The sequence below is a fragment of the Falco naumanni genome, chromosome Z, assembly GCF_017639655.2.
Source record: "Falco naumanni isolate bFalNau1 chromosome Z, bFalNau1.pat, whole genome shotgun sequence".
Taxonomy (NCBI): domain Eukaryota; kingdom Metazoa; phylum Chordata; class Aves; order Falconiformes; family Falconidae; genus Falco; species Falco naumanni.
This window is the reverse complement of record NC_054080.1, coordinates 29,697,658-29,715,583: the sequence shown is the minus strand read 5'-3', so window position 1 is coordinate 29,715,583 and position 17,926 is coordinate 29,697,658. Positions and strand designations below refer to the sequence as shown.

Below are 17,926 nucleotides of genomic sequence, written 5' to 3'. Positions count from 1 at the left end.
TGTGATACAAGTTGGTTTCATCAAAAGTGTGTTACGTAGAGTGTAAGACCTGATGTGCCGAATGAGGCTCAGGATTGTATGCAGAAATACCGACCACTTGACAGATCTCAGGTTTCTGTTCTCTGGGTTGTTGAGCTTACTTCACTAGGCATTGAATTGTGAGGAGGTCTTTACAGCAACAAGAGCACTTGTGTGTTTTCTGGATTTTGGGCACAGGCATTCAAGCTTTTCAAGAAGTCACTCCCCTCTGGAACTGTAAAGGAAGTAGCATATCTGTTTCTAATATTTATATGTGATTCTTCATTATACTTTTTATTTTAGGAAAAGCCACCAGACACTCCAGACTTGGTCTGCCAAGTAGCCTAATAATTCCCTTCAAGTCCAAGTAGCCTAATTATTCCCTTCAAGTAAGACTGGAGGACCTCCTCTTTCTGTTGTGGCTTATTCAAATAAGTGTTAAGGTTTAAAAGGCCAGCTGTAATCTTCAAAGAATGAGTAATTGCTTTATGCTCCTGGTTTCTGTGTTGGAAGTCACTCTTCAAAGGCATGTCTTTGAGTACCTTTCAGTCTTGCCTTGTTTCTCCAGGGGCACATTTTCTAGTGAAGGCAGACTAAGTGCCACATCTCCCAGATCCTAGGACTAATGGATCCAGAAGTGCTAAGCAGTTATTTGACTAGTTGTTCTTCTTGGTCATGCACTTCTCATCTCACTGCCTGTTGTGTCGATGGTTGATAAAGCGCTAAATACATCAGTCCTTTTAAAGTAGTCTCACACAGCTAATACTGGTAAGGGACCCATCAAGTGTACAGTACCATGACAAGGGTCATACAGTTACTGTAAAAGGAGTGATGAGAATATTGTGAGTAGGGAAAGCTGGGTTCTTTTGTACCTTTCTGGGATTTTGCAGTCTCATTCTGGTTTTGCCATAGTGGCTAGCATTGTAGGAACTATTTGGCACTTCTCTGTGACTCCAGGATGCATTCCAAAGTGTTAAGAAACCACCAAGCAGGAGGGAATTGCGATGCTTAATTAAATATAAAGCCTTTTCCTTTCCTGACCGTGTGGCTGTTGCCACATGCCAATATGCTTCCAGGCCAACTGAAGAACAAATTTAACAATTGCCATCTGGTAAAATCCTGCTTTAAGCATGTGTACAGACTGTTTTCCTTCAGGGACAGCTCTCAGCCTCTGACATGGTAGGCAGTCCCAGATATGTTCAGCTGCAAAATGGAAATGGGGTTGAAATGATGATTTTTTTTTTCCCACTAACTTTGCCTTTTTTTTTCTCACACCCCCACCCCCGCAGATAACTATTATCTTTAAATCATACCAAGACTGTACAGATCAGAAAGTATATCAAGCAGTGACTGATGACTTGCCTGCAGCTTTTGTTGATGGTACAACAAGTGGAGGTGCTGGGAACATCAAGAGCTTGCAAATTGTGGAGAAAGTCAGTGGCAAATACGTCGAAATGCATGCCAGGTACATTGGGACCACGGTGTATATACGCCAGCTTGGGCACTACTTAACGCTGGCCATTCGCATGCCTCAAGAGTTGGTCATGGCCTATGAGGAGACCCAGGATCTGCAGCTGTGTGTAAATGGTTGCCCTTCAAGTGAACGTATTGATGATAGTGGCCACTTGCCATTGCCTGTGATGGGGCAGTTGCTCCCTCAGGGTGATGCTGCTCATATCCAGTCAGTGTACACGCTGGAAACTGCCACCACCAAATGCCATGAGAAGATACTGGTGAAGGACATCTACTTTTACTCGTGTGTATTTGACTTACTCACCACTGGTGACGCTAACTTCACAGCTGCTGCTCACAGTGCCTTGCAGGATGTGGAGGCACTGCACCCCAGAAAAGAGCACTGGCATATCTTTCCCAGCAGTGGAGGTGGTGATGTGGGCAAGAGTAGCAAATACTTTGTTAGTCTTGGACTTTGCTCGATCTTTGTTGCGTTTTTGTAGGGTTTTTTTGTCTATAACAAAGTTTTGAAATATATATTGTCATAATATATTGAGTAAAGATGGGTATATGTGTATATACCATGTATATGAAGGGATCTTTTCTCTTGAGACACCCACCAGATTGTACATGTTTTGTTAACTGTTTTCATGTGTGTTTGATGTAGTATTCTTTGTATCTATTTGTTTTGCAGCTGGTGAAATGTTTTATAATGTCCCTGCATTGGGACTTGAGAGAAAGCACTTTATTTTTTATATATTAAATATTTATGTCTGAGTAATTATGTATTATACATACAAACGTGTACATACAATACTCAGTGTTCCCTCTAAGTACTACTTGGTTTAACACATTTTTTAACTGGATTAACTTGTGGGGATTAACTTGTGGGGATGTTCTGTCATTCTTTTCCTCTAGAGACAGCACATCTCTTGTCCTATAATGACATTGGTGATTTGCTGAGTTCACTAGTTAAAATCATTAAAAATGGAATTGTATTCTAAATGGCCAGTCCCTTCTTTGGAGGGAGAGTGAAGTGCTTCGCCGTAACTCGGATGACCGTCTTGGATATCATGAATTACAGAACGTTCTTTGTAATTCTGACATTTCCTAGTTTCATGGCACGAGTTTCAAAAGGAGAAAAGGGAATGCATTGGAGTTAGACTTACATAGCTTTATGGGACCAGTGGGGAAGATAGTTTTGAAAGATTCTAATGGTCTAGTTGCGTAAGCATGTAACATAAATATTGCAGCTCCATCTGACCTCGAGGGTTGTCGTTCTCCAAGATGGACTGAAGAAATCACAAGCCTGAATTCTGTCCCTTGCTTAGGTGCTAATTCTAGCATACATTCAGAAGGAGGAGGGGAGTGAGCCGCAGGCTCTGACTACTTTTAGTGAGGAGATAAGAGAAGAATGATTTGGTGGCCTGAAAGTTGGTTTTGCGTAGTGCCTTGACTCGCTGCAAGAAGTGGAAACTTTAATACATGCTGCAATAAACCCAGCTCCAAGATGGGATTATTTTACTCTTGAAACGGTTCATCTGAGACTGGATGGATGTGTTAGAAGTGCTGTCTGAAGAAGACTCAAATAGCACTTGCATTTGTTAAGCAAACTTGAGCTACTGTTTGCCTTGGTGGAGGGAGATGGAGTTTATTCATGGAATGAAGCTAGTTTTTATGGAGACACTTTTGGCTAGATGAGGGACTGTTGACTAGTAAGAACGGTAGTAGTCTTCTCAAAGTAACTAATTCCCAGTGTGGATGGGTAACTGCATACAGCTGTTATTCTGGGAATACTTAAGACAAAAGTAGTCTGAGCTGAGTTAAGGCTGAAGGTAAAACTTTATTTTAGACTAGGCTATTGACAGCTTGTTCTGTCTGTGCTGTCTGAGGGTGCTGTTCCAGGTGAGTTAGGCTTGTGGATTTATGATATGTGATAATGTGGCTCCTGTGGTTTCACCTGATGGTGACAGGCTTCCTCCTATTTTGTGTGGCTTAACTTCCTCATCAGTGCTCTCAGTTTCTCAAGTTCTTATGGCTGAAAGCTGAGGGATGAACCTAGTGTGGCTTGCAGTGGTGCACATACTTATTGGGCAGGCACCATATCCTAGTTAATTTTCTCTGTCCCTAGATCCTGTATGTAAATAACGGTATATAGATGTATACCAGCATTGAGTTGTGAGCTTCATGGTATATTTCAGAAATGTAGTAATTCCCATAAAGGTTTTCCATTTTCTTGTTCCTGCTGTGGGATTTCTTGAGAAAATGTTATTTGCACAGGTTCATTCTTGATGTCTGTCATTGCCAAGATTTAGTTAATGCCAAATGGGGATATTTTGAAGCTAGGGAGTGGTCTCTGGAGAGAACTTAAGTTTAGAGGGAATACTTTTTTTGACAGGCCCTCCAAATGGCTGTCTTTTAGAAGGCTACAGATTATTTTTTTTCATGCTTGGAAACCCCACAATTTGTCAGTCTTTGCAAAACCTTTTTTATGTGGTTCATGAATGTACCAATAACTATATGTTTGTGTAAAAGAGTGGCTGTGCAGTGTGTAAATACTTTATTATGATAGAAGAATAAAGTTGCCTGCCCTGCTGAGGAACATCTGTAATGCGGTGTTGGTGACCCCTGGTGGGGTGCAGAGAAATTGGGATGTGGGCCACGTACTGGGCAGGCAATCTATTAATAAAGCACCAGTTTGTCTCCTAGCCATCACTTGCTGGACAGGAATGTGCTGAGTACAATCATTATACTTCCTTACAGATGCTTGTTTCCCCTCTGCTAAATAAGCTGTGTAGTGAAATTTATGACCAGCAGCTGCAAACCAGGGCAGTTTATTGAAGAGGCAGTGTGTGGGAAGCCAGCAACAGGAACCATCCCCCCAGGGATCCCACTTGCACAGCTTCTTTGCAGTGTTTGCAGAGATATTTAGAAGACCTTGAACACAATGATCCGATATGGCTGTATCCATCTTGAGAGGCATTATGAAAATCTTCTAAAGTTACTGGAGAACTTTCAGATCAGAAGAGCCCTGGAAGAGAAAATTACTTGCTGTAAAACTGAAGAAGAGATTGAGGCAATGAAAGAATAAATGATAGACCAGTGTCCGTAAGATTGCAGAACTTTGTATAACAAGATGATCTGCTAAGTCATGGGAGCTGTAATATTTCAGCTGCAGGGCTAATCACACATTATGAAAGTAAATTGAAAGTGCCAAAACTGAAAAAAAGTTATCAGATATATGCCAAGAAAGATAGACCTAATAAACACAACTTTGACGGTTGTTTTGCTAAGCTTATGTTACAGCTAGAATTTGAGGTGTGTAGGGAGCGATCTTATGTGGTAGATAACATCGTTGTGGAAATGGCTGTAGAAAGCAAAGGGAGCTTTAAATATGTGTATATTTAGTGTATGCAGAAGGTGGCCATTGCATTTGTAAGAGCTTACTTTCAAAGGTGGTGACTTACAGAAGACAATATAACATGATCATCAGTACTTTAATGCAACAACTAAAGCTGTTGCTGATGCTGTCTGTTGGCCTTTGTCTTAAAAAAGTTGGCTGATGCCTTCAATATTAGTGGCGTATTCAAAAGATTATTCCAAGTATCTGCTAGAGCATTTCTAACCAGAGTCTTTCCTAATCCTATGCTGACAGAGCTCTTAACAGCGGCTGAGGATACTTCTCTGTAGTTGTGAAGTCTGACAATTTCCCTAGGAACCAGGTCACAGAACTGAGCAGATCATCCAGGTGCTTAATCCTTCAATTTTTATGTGTATATGGCTCCTAAAAAAGGGTATTAAAAAAAGAAATAGTATTCCCAACTGACTGTCCAACAAAAAATTACTTTTTCTCTCTTTCTGGAGAACTGGCTGGAAGAATAATGTGCACAGAGCACCTGTTAAGTGGAACATAACCTGAGAGAACGCAGGGTCTGAGAACAACCTGGCTTTTCTTCCTATAGTCATGGTAGGGCCCTTCAGAGATGCATTTCCCTTCAAACTGCTGCTGTGCTGCCAGAAAATGGATCGCCAACTATTTACGTTCTTTTACCTTAGCATTATGGATACTATGCATTTGTTTTATGGGTTTTGAGGGTGTGCGAGTGGCAATTTACTTGCATATACCCCAAAGTGAAGCAAGCAATGTTGCAAGCTTTGCACTACCTAATGAGGGTGTCATTAGTGGACATGTTTTGAAAAAAGCCCAAGTGGCTTGTGGCCTTCTTCTGGCAGACTCAGCACAGTTTCAAATCTTGCATTCATTTAATTTATACAAGCACAGCTGTAGTGTTTTACACTGAAATTTTCATGCTTTGGGTTATTTTAATTCCAATTTATGTCTTGACTGATATAAACTGTATTCCTTTCTGTCTTGCCTATTCCAGATATGAAAGACTGCTATCTATACAATGCCTAGACATGACTAGTAATGGTTCCCTTTTTTAAATAAAGTATTCTTTGTTGTTGTTTACAAGATAAGCATTCTCTGTGTTGTGCTGCTAGTTCTCTCCATCTATATTCAAAACAAACAAGGATTGTGAGGGTCAAAGTTAATTAGATTTTGTCATTCTTACTAATGAGCTTGTTTTGGAGAGCAACATTGCCACAGATCAGGTATGCAGGTAAATTTATTGTGATGCTGATGTACAAAAATTGCATCTGATCTGATTCAGAATTCCTTTAATCTGACTATGTAAAATTATACTTCATTGAAATTAAAAGCTGCTGATAGTAAATCAGCTGTGAACAGTAAGATTGATGACAGATTTTGCATACATGCAGGAGTGTGCACCAGAACTGATAACTAGATATAAAAATGACTTCATGTGTTGTATGTGGATTGCCATTAACTTTTATTTATATGAATTGTTTTCAAGATTACTGCACTTTTAAAGCTTAATTTGCGCTTTTTTCTACATCATAATAGGAGAGTAATGATCCATTATATATGTGAATTATGTATGTGTCATTGTGTGATAGTATGTGCTGAAGGCTGGGTCTGCAAAATATGTCTAGGTGGTATGTGAAGTGTTTAAATCCAAAATTGAGATACACAGTAAAGCCTCAGCTTGAGCCCAGACTTTTCTTTACGATCTCTACTTCTCTCGTCTTAGTCCAGTAAAGTCCCTCAAGGAATTTTTGTTGCCAAGCAGAGAAAGCAAATGCAGTCTTGAGGGTTGTATTTGCAGCCTGGTCAGATTCACATGTTGTTAATCCGCCTGATTTACTTGCAGGACTTTTTTTGGCAGGTATCAGACCTGCTCACTCATGTTTGGTAGATAAGAGTTGTTTATAGCGGTGTGGTAAGCATTCTGCTGGCATTCTTCCTCTGACTTGATCTTTCACATCTTAAGGGAGTGCCAGTGCCTTAACAGCCAGGAGCTATTACCAAATAAATGCCTTTCTGTGTTGTTATAAAGTGATAGCTTTATCCAAACAGGGTCTTAGGTGTCTTGAAAGAGACTGGAGGCATACTTTACACTTTAGAGCTATTTCACCTAAGTTCAGTAGACTAAACATGTAGTTAGTGGAGTAAATGGAAATATTGTAGGTTGGGTTGAATAATCCTCTGGATTTGCCTACTGATACCCTTCAGCAGCGGGGGAAACCCAAGCAGCTAATTTAATAATAGCTAACATCTGATTTAATAATAGCTAAAGTCAGGTGGAATTAGTCCAGCCCTGATGGGTACATTTTAAATTCCAGCCTAGGTTCCTATTCAGGGACTACTTGTGTTTGCCAGAGGTGAGCCAGCATTTCCTGCACAGCACCACATCCATCTTCGATGCCTGACTGATGGACATACGTTGGCTTCTGACAGCCTGACACCTGACCTTGGCCTGGCCTGTACACTGAAACTTTCAGTATTTCATTTCTCTTGAAATGAAGAAGGCAACAAGGCCATCCCATCCTTTCTGTCCTGGCCCCTTCTCCCCTCCCTGTGCAGCTCGGGGTGGGGGGAAAGAACCAGCAGATGGAACAAAAAAGAAGAGATTGAGTGAGATCATAGTGGGTAAGGCTTCTTATCTTAATTTTGGCCTTTAATTCCTAGACTGTTTACATTTTCCAATTTATGACACAAAGTATGTAACGTAAGTCTGCACAGGGGCAAGGCCTGTGTTTTCTAATTGGTGCATTTTATCTTTTAGACTGTCCTTTGGTGTGTCACTTGCTGCCATTGTTATGCAAGTGTTTTATAGAAAGCAGAACAGTTTCAACAGCTGAGACTGCCAAAACCCTCAAATATCTTGCAGCCAAGTTACTAATGTATTTGACTAGAAACTAAAAGAGATTTGTCCTTTGTGGAGTCCCCACTCTAAAATTACGTAAAGGAGATGTTTAAACAAAGGTTTCCTGCCTTCTCAGATGACCATAATAATGATTATCCTACTGGGTTTATCAGCTTTTATCTGGTAGTAATAAATAGAAATGCAAGCTGCCTCCTTAGCTGGGTGCTCTGGTGGAGGAAAGCACTGCCTCCGAGCTGGGGTTGTCAAGTCCTATGAGAATTTTACCCCAGTATTTCATCCTGGGTAGCTAAAAGCTACAAACCCCTGCTGTGGATCCTGACAGTCTTACTTGCTGCAAGACACCTCGCTCTCAAAAATTCTAAACAGATAGCAGTGCAACCCAAATGTCTGCATGCTGTGCTTAGCACTGCAATGCCTGAACAGCGCGTCCAGTGTATGGCTGAGGTGGGTTTGGAAGCTAGCTCACCCCTGAAATAATGGCAGGTGTCTGTAACATCTGCCATCCAAATAGCTCAGTAGCTATAGCTGATGAAATCCTGTAACTTCACTCCTTTTTATAAGAAAAAAGGGCCTGATCCAGCACTGTCCTTTCTCAGCTTTTTCATACCAGTCTGCGGAAGATGACAGACCTGCCTTCAAAGACTGCATTATGGTTGAAACTCATCACTCCTGCTTTCTATAGGTGGCATAGCATCTCGTGTCAGAGAAGTAACTTTTTCTCTAACTTTGTCTCTCTGCAGAGAGAGCCCAACAGCAGCAAACCCTCATGGTAGCTAGGACAAACTAAAATGTAATGTACATTGCTGTCTGTGGTGCCATCTCTAATCCTTTTGACTTCACATTGATGCAGTCAGTGCCAGTGGTTTGGCATGACCTTCCGCCTTCTAGTCCTTGCTGCTTCAGCTGCTGCCAGTCATCTCTCCCCAGCTTGCTTAAAACACGATGAACTAATTCTCTGTAAAGTAAATAGGTTGATACTAAGCTGTGAGAGAGAGGTGATACCAGAACAGACGTCTTGAAAAAACAAAGTTTCGATTTTTTTCTTTTAGCAATTTAGCAATTATCCTGTAAACTCCTGTTAAAAGCGTGGCTTGCACAAGTAGTGTTTGTGATTTTTTTGGAATGCCACCATTTCAGAAGAATATTTTTTAATGTGTATATAAAAAAATCAGAAGTCTTACCCCTTCTTGCAAATGAGATGGCCTTTACGTGTGCTAAATAGATCAATAAATAGTCCCATTGGGAAATCAGATATAGATATTCCTCTATAATAAGAAAAATCAGTGAGAAATAATTTCAGATGCACGTATGTCTATGTCAGTCAGACTCTTCTGCCCTCTCCCTGCAACTAGTTAAGTCTCCTCAGTCACAAAATACCGAGTCCTCCAGTGATGACCCTCTGTGTTTCAGTCCTTGAAAGTTTTCTGCAAGTAGGTGTGCATGACAGAAATGCTAAGAGTTTCCTTTTGTCAGCAGAGCTTCAGGTAACCCTTGTAAGACTATGAATTACTTTTTGGCTTTCTCTAAATGCATGCATTTTTATTGTTGACCAGTTCAGAAAGCCTGGTAGTCCTGATGTGACTGTTTCAATGACTGAAATAGAGGACCCTTACAAATGGAAATGCTTTCTACTTCTGGGTTTAGACTTTGGTAAAAAGTCTAACTTCACAACTGTGAAAAATGAGCCAAACAATAGAAATTTGTTCAAAAAAAAGTGTTAGGATATTTCCTCTACATTGGTAGAAGGAGTGTACAGTGAAATCTCTAGTTCTGCACATTTCAGAGGATTTTGCTTTGGCTTAGTTCTACACTGGCTCGAACAGACCAAACAGCTGTCAGCAGCTGGAGTGCATCACATGATCTTCTGGAACCATTTTTCCCATTTAGTTTCACCGGGAAAGGTCCGTTTCATCCAGTTAGAGATGTGAGCGAAAGCAGGGTAGGCGGGAGGGGGAAACAAGGAGGTTCACTTCAAAAGTAAAAATCTTACCAGATCTTTCAGTATTAAAAAAGGATCACATGCCTGGTAGTGTTAGCAATTATAGTGCAAATCCTTAAAGTCAACGTGCTACGTAAAAAACAACACCCAAAACCTGCAACCCTGTGATCTAAAAGCAGTTCATTTATAAGTGATTGAGTCTAATGACAAGAAGTAAAAAGCTTCCCAAGTTCATCTTTGCTCAGAGGGTATTTTTACTGGATATTTGAACTGCCGGTCGTTAAATGGCAGTATATTGGCCTCTGGTGGACTACTTGCCTTAAACATAGAGCTGCTAACTGCAGTTTAATTGTGGACAATAAAGGTTATCTGACAATCATTAATGAAACTTCCCCAGGTGACAATTTAAGTGGTGTCTTGTTTGGTTTTGCCGCTAATTTCCCCTCAGTGGGGTTCTTAGAGATTAAGCGTGGGTATGGATCAGTATGTATAGAGTCTACTTGACTTCTGTTCTCAGGATATAATTTTTTAATGTGCCAGTGTGATTTTCTTTGGTGGTTTAGACCTTCTAAGACAATTAGGCATTCCTCCATCTTATTGAAGATCATACCCAGTGCCAATCCTTTTCACTCCTGTTCCTTAACTATAGAATAATCTGTCTGTCTATCCTACACATAAAGGGGGAGTACAACTCTTCCGTTCTTCATTTATTTCACCCTTACACATAACTTCGAATATAGGGATTAGAGCACTGTGTATCAGGCTTGACGGGAGCACTGTGTCCCTGAATCTCAGGGAAGCTCTTTCCCCTGCCTCCCTGTACTCTCCAAAGCTTTGTTTCAAGCTCATAGATGTCACTATTAACTGCATTTTTCTATAAAGGATCAAAACACTTCTCGAATTCTTTACACTGAATGCCTTATGTTGGCAAGGAAGCAGCGGAGCTGAAGTTACCGTTTCATCTCTAGGTTTTCAGCAATGCCTTCCACGCTGACACCCACAAATCTAATTCAAACAAGCAAATATGTAGCTCACAAGGAAAATTTTGTATTTCATTGTGAGGTTTAAATAGAGTTTTGTGTTCTCACACTTCTAGGAGAAATCAGAGAGGTTTTCTGCCTAGACTGAAGAAGTTCATAACATAGCCTTCTACTCCTAATAATACCTGTCCCATTTCTGGGCTTATGTCAAGGCAACTCTTGCCAAAGCCACAAGGGAAAAACCTTGCAGTCTGGCAATCTGGGGGCAAATTAAAATGCCTATGACCCTGAACGGTGAAGGAAGACAAGTATAGGAATGTATCCTCTTGGATGAGCACTGAGCTGCTCAGACCTTTGAATCCAGGGTGTAGCGTGGGTGTGCGATCAGAAGCAGAAATTTAGAAAGGCAGTAAAATTTAATATAGAAATTTGAGGATGTTCAGCTACTGCCAGATTATACAACAGCTGCGTGCAGGCTCTGAGGACTGCAGGTGTTTGAATCTAGGTGTCTAAAGTCTCCAGTGATTAAAGGCTGTAATCCCTGTAAATTAACAAACTCCTATTTGCCGATGAGCCTACATTTTGAACATCCACAGATCCATGGGACCTGATGAGACGCATTCTAATATCCTGAAGGATCTGGCAGACGTAGTCACTAAGCCACTTGTCAGTTGTATTTGAAAAGTCATGACAGGCAGGTGAAGTCCCTGGTGACTACCTGCTACATGCATGTAGAGAGGCACCCGGTCACGATGATTTTCCAGAAAGGGTGTGAGAGCTTTTGCCATCACGCAGCCCTCTGTGCACATCCTTAGCTGTGCGCCTACACTTGGGTTGGGCGCCCTTCCACCCTGCTTTGCTGGCTGCAAGGTCCCTGCCATCCACATCACTCTGTGCCCTTTGCTTGTCAGTCCAAGCCACAGCTTCCTCTCCTGATCATGGCTCATCATCTCCCTCCCTTGCTGTTCCTAGTTTAAAGCTTTTCTTACCAGGTTAGCTACGCTTGGCAAACCTCAGAAGAGGTTTTGTCACACTGAGTCAGGTGGGAGCAGTTAGCTGTCCTTGATCCTCAAAATGTCCCGGTAGCCATAAAGCTGGAACCCCATAATTGATACCAGCTGCAAAAGTGGTTGTTATCCACTCCTCCTCAAGCTCCTTCTTTCACTGGCAAGTGACACCACCGGGCTCTGGTGCCCTTGGCCCTTGCCTCTGGAGCCACAGTCATCCTTGCAGTGCTTTGGGTGTCCCCTGCCCGCATGGTGCTCGTGCAGGAGCAGCAGAGGGGAACAGGCTGAGAGCCAGAGAAGCCTTGGCAGCCTCCCCGCAATGTTCTGGATCCACACCCCCAGCAAGCAGCAAACCTTAGGTGCTGACCTAGCTCAGGTCAGCAGTGGGGACCTCTGCCCCACAGCAAGCAGTTCTGCGCTGCTGTCACTTGCCATTTCCCTGGCCGCCTGTGCTCAGGTGCAGCCAGCTGGGTGCTCCACCAGCTGCAGCTCCCGGCCCCCCACCTGCTACCAGGGCAATGAATCTCTTCTGTAGGTGCAGACCTGCAGGTGGGGCAGAATGTCCTCTTGGGACTGCAAGGCACCAGTTCCCAGGCTTTGCCCTCCTGGGAGTCTTCATTTCCCATGCCTGTAAGCACAGATTGCCTGCTTCCTCGAGTACAGCAGGAGCTCAAGCTTTTGAAGCCACAGCATCCCAGAAAAGCTGACATATCCCTTACTGCTATCAGGAGACTTGATTAAGTGAGGTCAGGCACAGGTTAATAAGGCTGAGAAGCACTGCCCTAGACTTTAATTAAGGTCAGTGGATTGATGGAAAATCTCTCCTTTGCTCTTTGCTTTGCTCTTTTTCATGAGCTCTAAGGGCTGCACAGTGATATCCAAATCTATGATGGAAGTTTCACTTCCTTTGTCCAACAACTGAGACATTGATTTTAAAGGTCTTCTCTTAGATTTGATGATGCTTTGCACGTCTGTTCTCATCCCTCTTTCTGATGCTGTAAGTGTTCCTGGAAATACTCGTTTCAAACAACAAAGTACATAAAAAATAGCCATGATGACCTCTTTACGTTTGTACTGTAGTGGCCATTTTAGAATCTGATTGTTCTTGCACTGGGAATATAAAACAAGGCTCACTTCACAGTCTAGAAAGCTCTGAAACTAATTGTACCGACCATCTAGTTCTCAATTTTCAGTTTTGGAATTCATTACAAGAACATTGCTCCATTTTGGAACTCAAAGTGCAGCTAACATACATATTTTTGCATGTGAATTAGGTTTGAGAGAAATACACAGATCATAGGAGGCATGAAAATCTCACCTGTCAAATTGAACTACTCAGCTGAAAATAAATACAAAGAAACTTATGGTTAATTATGAAATATTTAACATCTAATTAACAACCAAATATTCCCAATGCTTCAGGAAAAGAAATCATACATATTAAAAGTGTTCAGGGTACTGTATTCTTTGAAATTACTGACCATTGCTAGTAAGTTTAGGGAATCAGTATTTACTGTTGACATATGACTACTCACATGAACATTTGAAGTAGATTTCTTTTAACCATTTAGGTATTACGCTTTCACAGGCATGCAGTCTTAAAGCAGAGGCCGTGCTCTGACTTCACGCAGGGAAGCATTTCAGTAGCTCACTTAGTCCAACATAGCTGGATGTGCAGCTCTCTCTGGTGGCTCAAACTGCTCCTCTGAGTATCTGGCAAGAGAAAGAACATTCCCTACCCCACCCCCCACCTTCTACTCAAGATGAAAAATAGAACCCTAATTATAAAAAGTTATCTCTATCATATGAGAAGATTGAATAGCAGAGCAGAGGAGAAAACAAAGTATATCCTGTTACAAAGAGTGCATAGTTTAAAGTGAATTTACAAAACAAAATGAACCTGAACTTAGTAAATAAACATCTTGCACTTCAAGTCGTTCTTTCTGATTAGCAAATAGTGCAATACTTTCTGCTAACTCATAAAAACTATGCATATTTTCACTTTCTAAAATCATGTTAAAAGATAAAACCAAGAGTAGTTAGTATCTAAATAATGGTCGTAGAAATAATAAAGCACTTGAGATATTTGAAACATACAAGCTTGCATTTGCAGTAGCTGCCACAGGGCTCTTTCTTGGTGACATACACAAGGGAAGATACAATTGTGAACAAGTGAGGATAATCCATCAGAACCTGTCTTTTCAGGCATGTTCCACTTAATCAACTGCATTCAGCAAGTACAGTAAATTGTTCTAATTATTTTTACTGAAGTGACAGAACAAACCAGTGATTTTTAATATAATACAGAATATTTGGTGCAAATGGAGAGTACCTTACTATCCATTAAAATTCTTAAAGCTAATAGCTAATAATGCCTAAACCGGTTGGTACTGTCGCAAATCTCTCCCAATGTGTACCTCTGTGTGGGAGAACTGGAGTAACCATGAAATAATTGGAACTAGCATGAAAAGGGCAGACATACTCACATTTGCTAGGAAGCACCAACTGGACAAGACTTAGCCGTGGTGGGGTTTGCTCAAAAGTTTTTCAGTTTTTCTTTGCTCTTTCCCTGCTTTCCTTAGAGGAAAGGAAAACTGTCTACATTAGCAAGTCATGCAGTGCAGTAGGAGTGGGTTTGCAGAGCGAAAAATGAGTTGAAGATGCAACACCCACACCCCACACCATCGGGGAGGAGGGGGTTGCATCAGTCAAGCTGCGTTTTGCCCTTGTGATCTTGGTGCTTGGAGGGCGTCTTCCCCTTTGGCTTCACCTGAAAGTAACCAGCCCTGTGCAGAGGGAGAGTGCAAATCAAAGTGCAGAGAGTGGAAGGGATCAGGAAATGCACTTAAAGAATCCAGCCCTTACTCAATCTAAAATCCTGTTGTAGATGCATGGGGTGTTTGCCAAGTATTTCACATTTTCAGGAAGCTTCTGTACACCCGCAAGGATAACATCAGGCACCTTGCTCTAAAGAGTCTGAGAACAGTGAGGAACTCAAACTTTTTAAGTCAATATTATAAAAGTTCTGAGTTACTGAAAGTAATAAGCCATAAATGACAACAGATATTATGGGACAAGAGGATCTGAAAACAACCAACCAACAAAAAAACCCAAATAACAACAACAAAAAAGAATACCAAGGCAGTTTTTCCTTACCAGGTTCCTCAAAAGAATATTTCCACTAATAATACAGAATTTCCTTTTACATATGACTAAATGGATACCTTGTTATCCAAAAGCTCAGACTCCATAGAAGCTGAAGCTTCTAAGTCTAGGTGATCAAATGGTTACTAAATAAATGATTATAATTACTGTCTTGTGGGTGCTATAGCTACTTATTCTCTCCCAAAGGAATTATGATTCTTAAAGATGTTGCAGTTGAAGAATCAAAGTTACAGAAGAGTGGATCAGTTCCTGTAGCACCCACCGGTCTGCTATTTGGGTGGCAAGGAGAGGGTGGTGGCAGACGGTATTTTGTGCTTTCTTTAAATGGCTATGACCACGTAACTCTATTAAGTTCCCTTTTTCTGCCACGCTCCCAAGAAGCATGAATGGAGGTGCAGGCCATGAGTGCTGTTGGCTGCCACGGGGCCCATGTGCGTTCTCCTCCACAGCTGTGTGCTAGCGTTCCCGTGACTGTGGAGCAACTTCTCTCACAGCTGGCTGAAATCCAGATTTTCTTCACTGCCTCTGTGGAACAGTTATTTCAGGCCCAGTCTTCCAAATTTGGTATCTGCCTTGCAGCTAGGTTCAGTGTTTGGCAAATATCAAAAGATTTGATGCCTTACAGATTTACTTTGCTGTCACACTCCTAAAAGAGATGGAAGATATAGTGGAGTAGTCATCCACAGTGTCTGGTGAGACAGCTCCCTTCAGAGAACGCTTTCCACAGATGATGCCAACTACATAGTCATTGTGTAGTTTTGGCATCAGGGAGTAGCAGGGTATTTATACACGGGACATCAACAAGGCAAATAACCAGATGCCTGATGTTTAGTTTTAAGATTACATTTAACCACTTGCCATGCCTACAACAGATGGGAAGAGAGAACCAAGGGCAGGTTGCAGCTCTTCCCCGTTTGCTCCCTCGCAGAGGTACAGGCAGATCTCTGAGTCTCACTCGTGACCCCGATGGGCACTTCTGTTCAGAGAAATTCCAGAAGAATCAGTTTTGTCAGAACAGCTCTGATATACTGCAACTCTGAAGCTGAACTTGAAAATTTTCATTCAACTTAACACTCAAGTTTTGAAGTGTAAAAAAAGAGAGGAAAATCACAGATGAGTTCATAGCACGAGAAGCAGAACCACATCTGTACCCAGTTCATTTCCAACTTTTGTGAAGCGATGCATAAACTGGAACTGGTCTCTGTCAATATGCCCGCTCCCAGCTTCCTCATTTTATTTCTCACATATGTATTTTGAGTGTATTTTTAGTGAAGAGCCAACGAAAAGTCTTGGTTTAGTAATCAAAATTCCCACATGCTATTTTTCAGACAAGCGAATGAGCTTGACTCACCTCCCAGTTTGCCCCAGCAGGCACACCTGGCACTGGCCATGCTCCCTGCCTTTTGCAATCAGAGATCCTTCCTGGAGGGCTCAGGAACAAGCTAGGAGAAAAAAATCCTAGGCCAAGGGACAGAGACCTGAGTTAGTCCTGACGGCCAATAGAGGATACTAAGGGATAAAAAACCACTGAATAAACGGTAGTATTTGGAAGCACCAGGTGAGGATAAAATAAAATACACTGAAATATTTTGGTGTTCAAAAGTCATTACTAATAACTGCCTTGTGTCTCATGTCCCCCTTGATATGCTGGACTAACACCAGTTCATCTTATAAAACATACATTTTAAAGCATTTGCAGTACTAAACTGAGTGCATCAATGCACCTGAGGAGAAATGTTTAGTTTCTTATTCTGTGATCATACACTGTATAATGATAAAAGAAAAGAAATACTGAATTTTCTTCATGTATTCTCTGCAGTAGATAAAGTGGGCTTCCTAGAAAAAGTAGTCTAGGGCTTTGTCATTAAAATTAGATCATAAGAATTACGAAGGAGGGAGGTGAATTAAGAGTCTGTAAGCAAACTTTGTTCTGGAATCTCTTAAGAGATTTGTTTTGCATCTATGCAAAAGTCAAATCACTCTTACATTTTTGGAAAAAATTCAAAATACTGTCATTTAAAAATATTCTTGCCTCAGTTTTGAATGTTTACAGTGTATTTATTGAAAAGATCTATTTTGTAAAGAAATGGTAGGCTTCAGTCCATCTCTTCATTCTGTATGTTATTACACTACAAACCCATATATTAAGCCTTTAGGATATGAATGGAAAAAGAACTTGACTCACAGTTAATATAAGCAAATTTCAAATTAATAATGTCTTTTTTGTAATTATGGGAACATTGATTGTGGTTGTAATAATAAAGTCTGTTTTTTCTGAGTTTTATACTTAAATAACATTGTGTTCTCCCTATTAAGAATATTTTTCCACCACATTACAAGAGTGATCCTTAAGTACAGATGGAATATTCAAGAATTTAAAAGCAAATTGGATGATTTACAAGTAAATTGATGCTGTAAGTTTTGGTTTTTTAGTTTTCAGTACTGTAAAAAAAACCCTAAAATTTTCAGTACTGTAACTTGAAATAATAATACAAACCTTTTAAACTTCACAGATTCTCCCATTGTGTCTCCATGACATAACTACTAGGGTTGGGTTTTGTCCTGCTTGCAGGCATGGTTACGGAGTTTCTCTAGGATTTTAAAACTGCAGAAGAGCAGTCACCTGTGATTGTCTGACACTGTGTCCTTCAGCTTGGCAAATGTAACTTATTTCAGGATACATACATACTTGCAGACTGTAATAATTGAGCATACTGTGCCTTTCAGGTAATTTCATACTGATTTATTTTAGCACTCTGGCCGTATTGTTGTCTGAGAGTAAATATTATTCATCTTATAATGAATTCACTGAATTAAAACAGACTGGGGAAGGCTGCACTATCAAGGATAACATACCAGATAGAGTTTACACTTCAAAAACTTCACCAGGGCACGCTGCAATATGGGGGACCTACAGGGTGATCTGTTGTGTTAGCTCATGGACATGTACTTGAAACTTCTCTCTCTGGTCACTAGCTAGAGACTGTCCCAGTACAACACATTTGAAGGGAAGAACACAGTTTCAAAGCACCAGACTTGAGAATGCAGTGCTTCATGTGCATTTTCTTTTTCATTAAAGCTTATGGAGGATCTGCTCCCTGCGTGTTTCTTCCA

The 17,926-nt window shown here is 41.0% G+C and overlaps 1 protein-coding gene across 1 annotated transcript in view; it reads left to right on the top strand.

The window, feature by feature from the left end:
• Positions 1 to 17,096, top strand: part of RGMB (repulsive guidance molecule BMP co-receptor b) — a 32,879-nt gene extending 15,783 nt beyond the window's left edge. Inside the window, exon 3 of the mRNA XM_040580208.1 lies at positions 1,308 to 17,096. Within this exon, the coding sequence (XP_040436142.1) occupies positions 1,308 to 1,973 (666 nt within the window). The 3' untranslated portion in view covers positions 1,974 to 17,096. The remainder of the gene's footprint in view (positions 1 to 1,307) is intronic.
• The last annotated feature ends 830 nt before the right edge of the window (positions 17,097 to 17,926 follow it).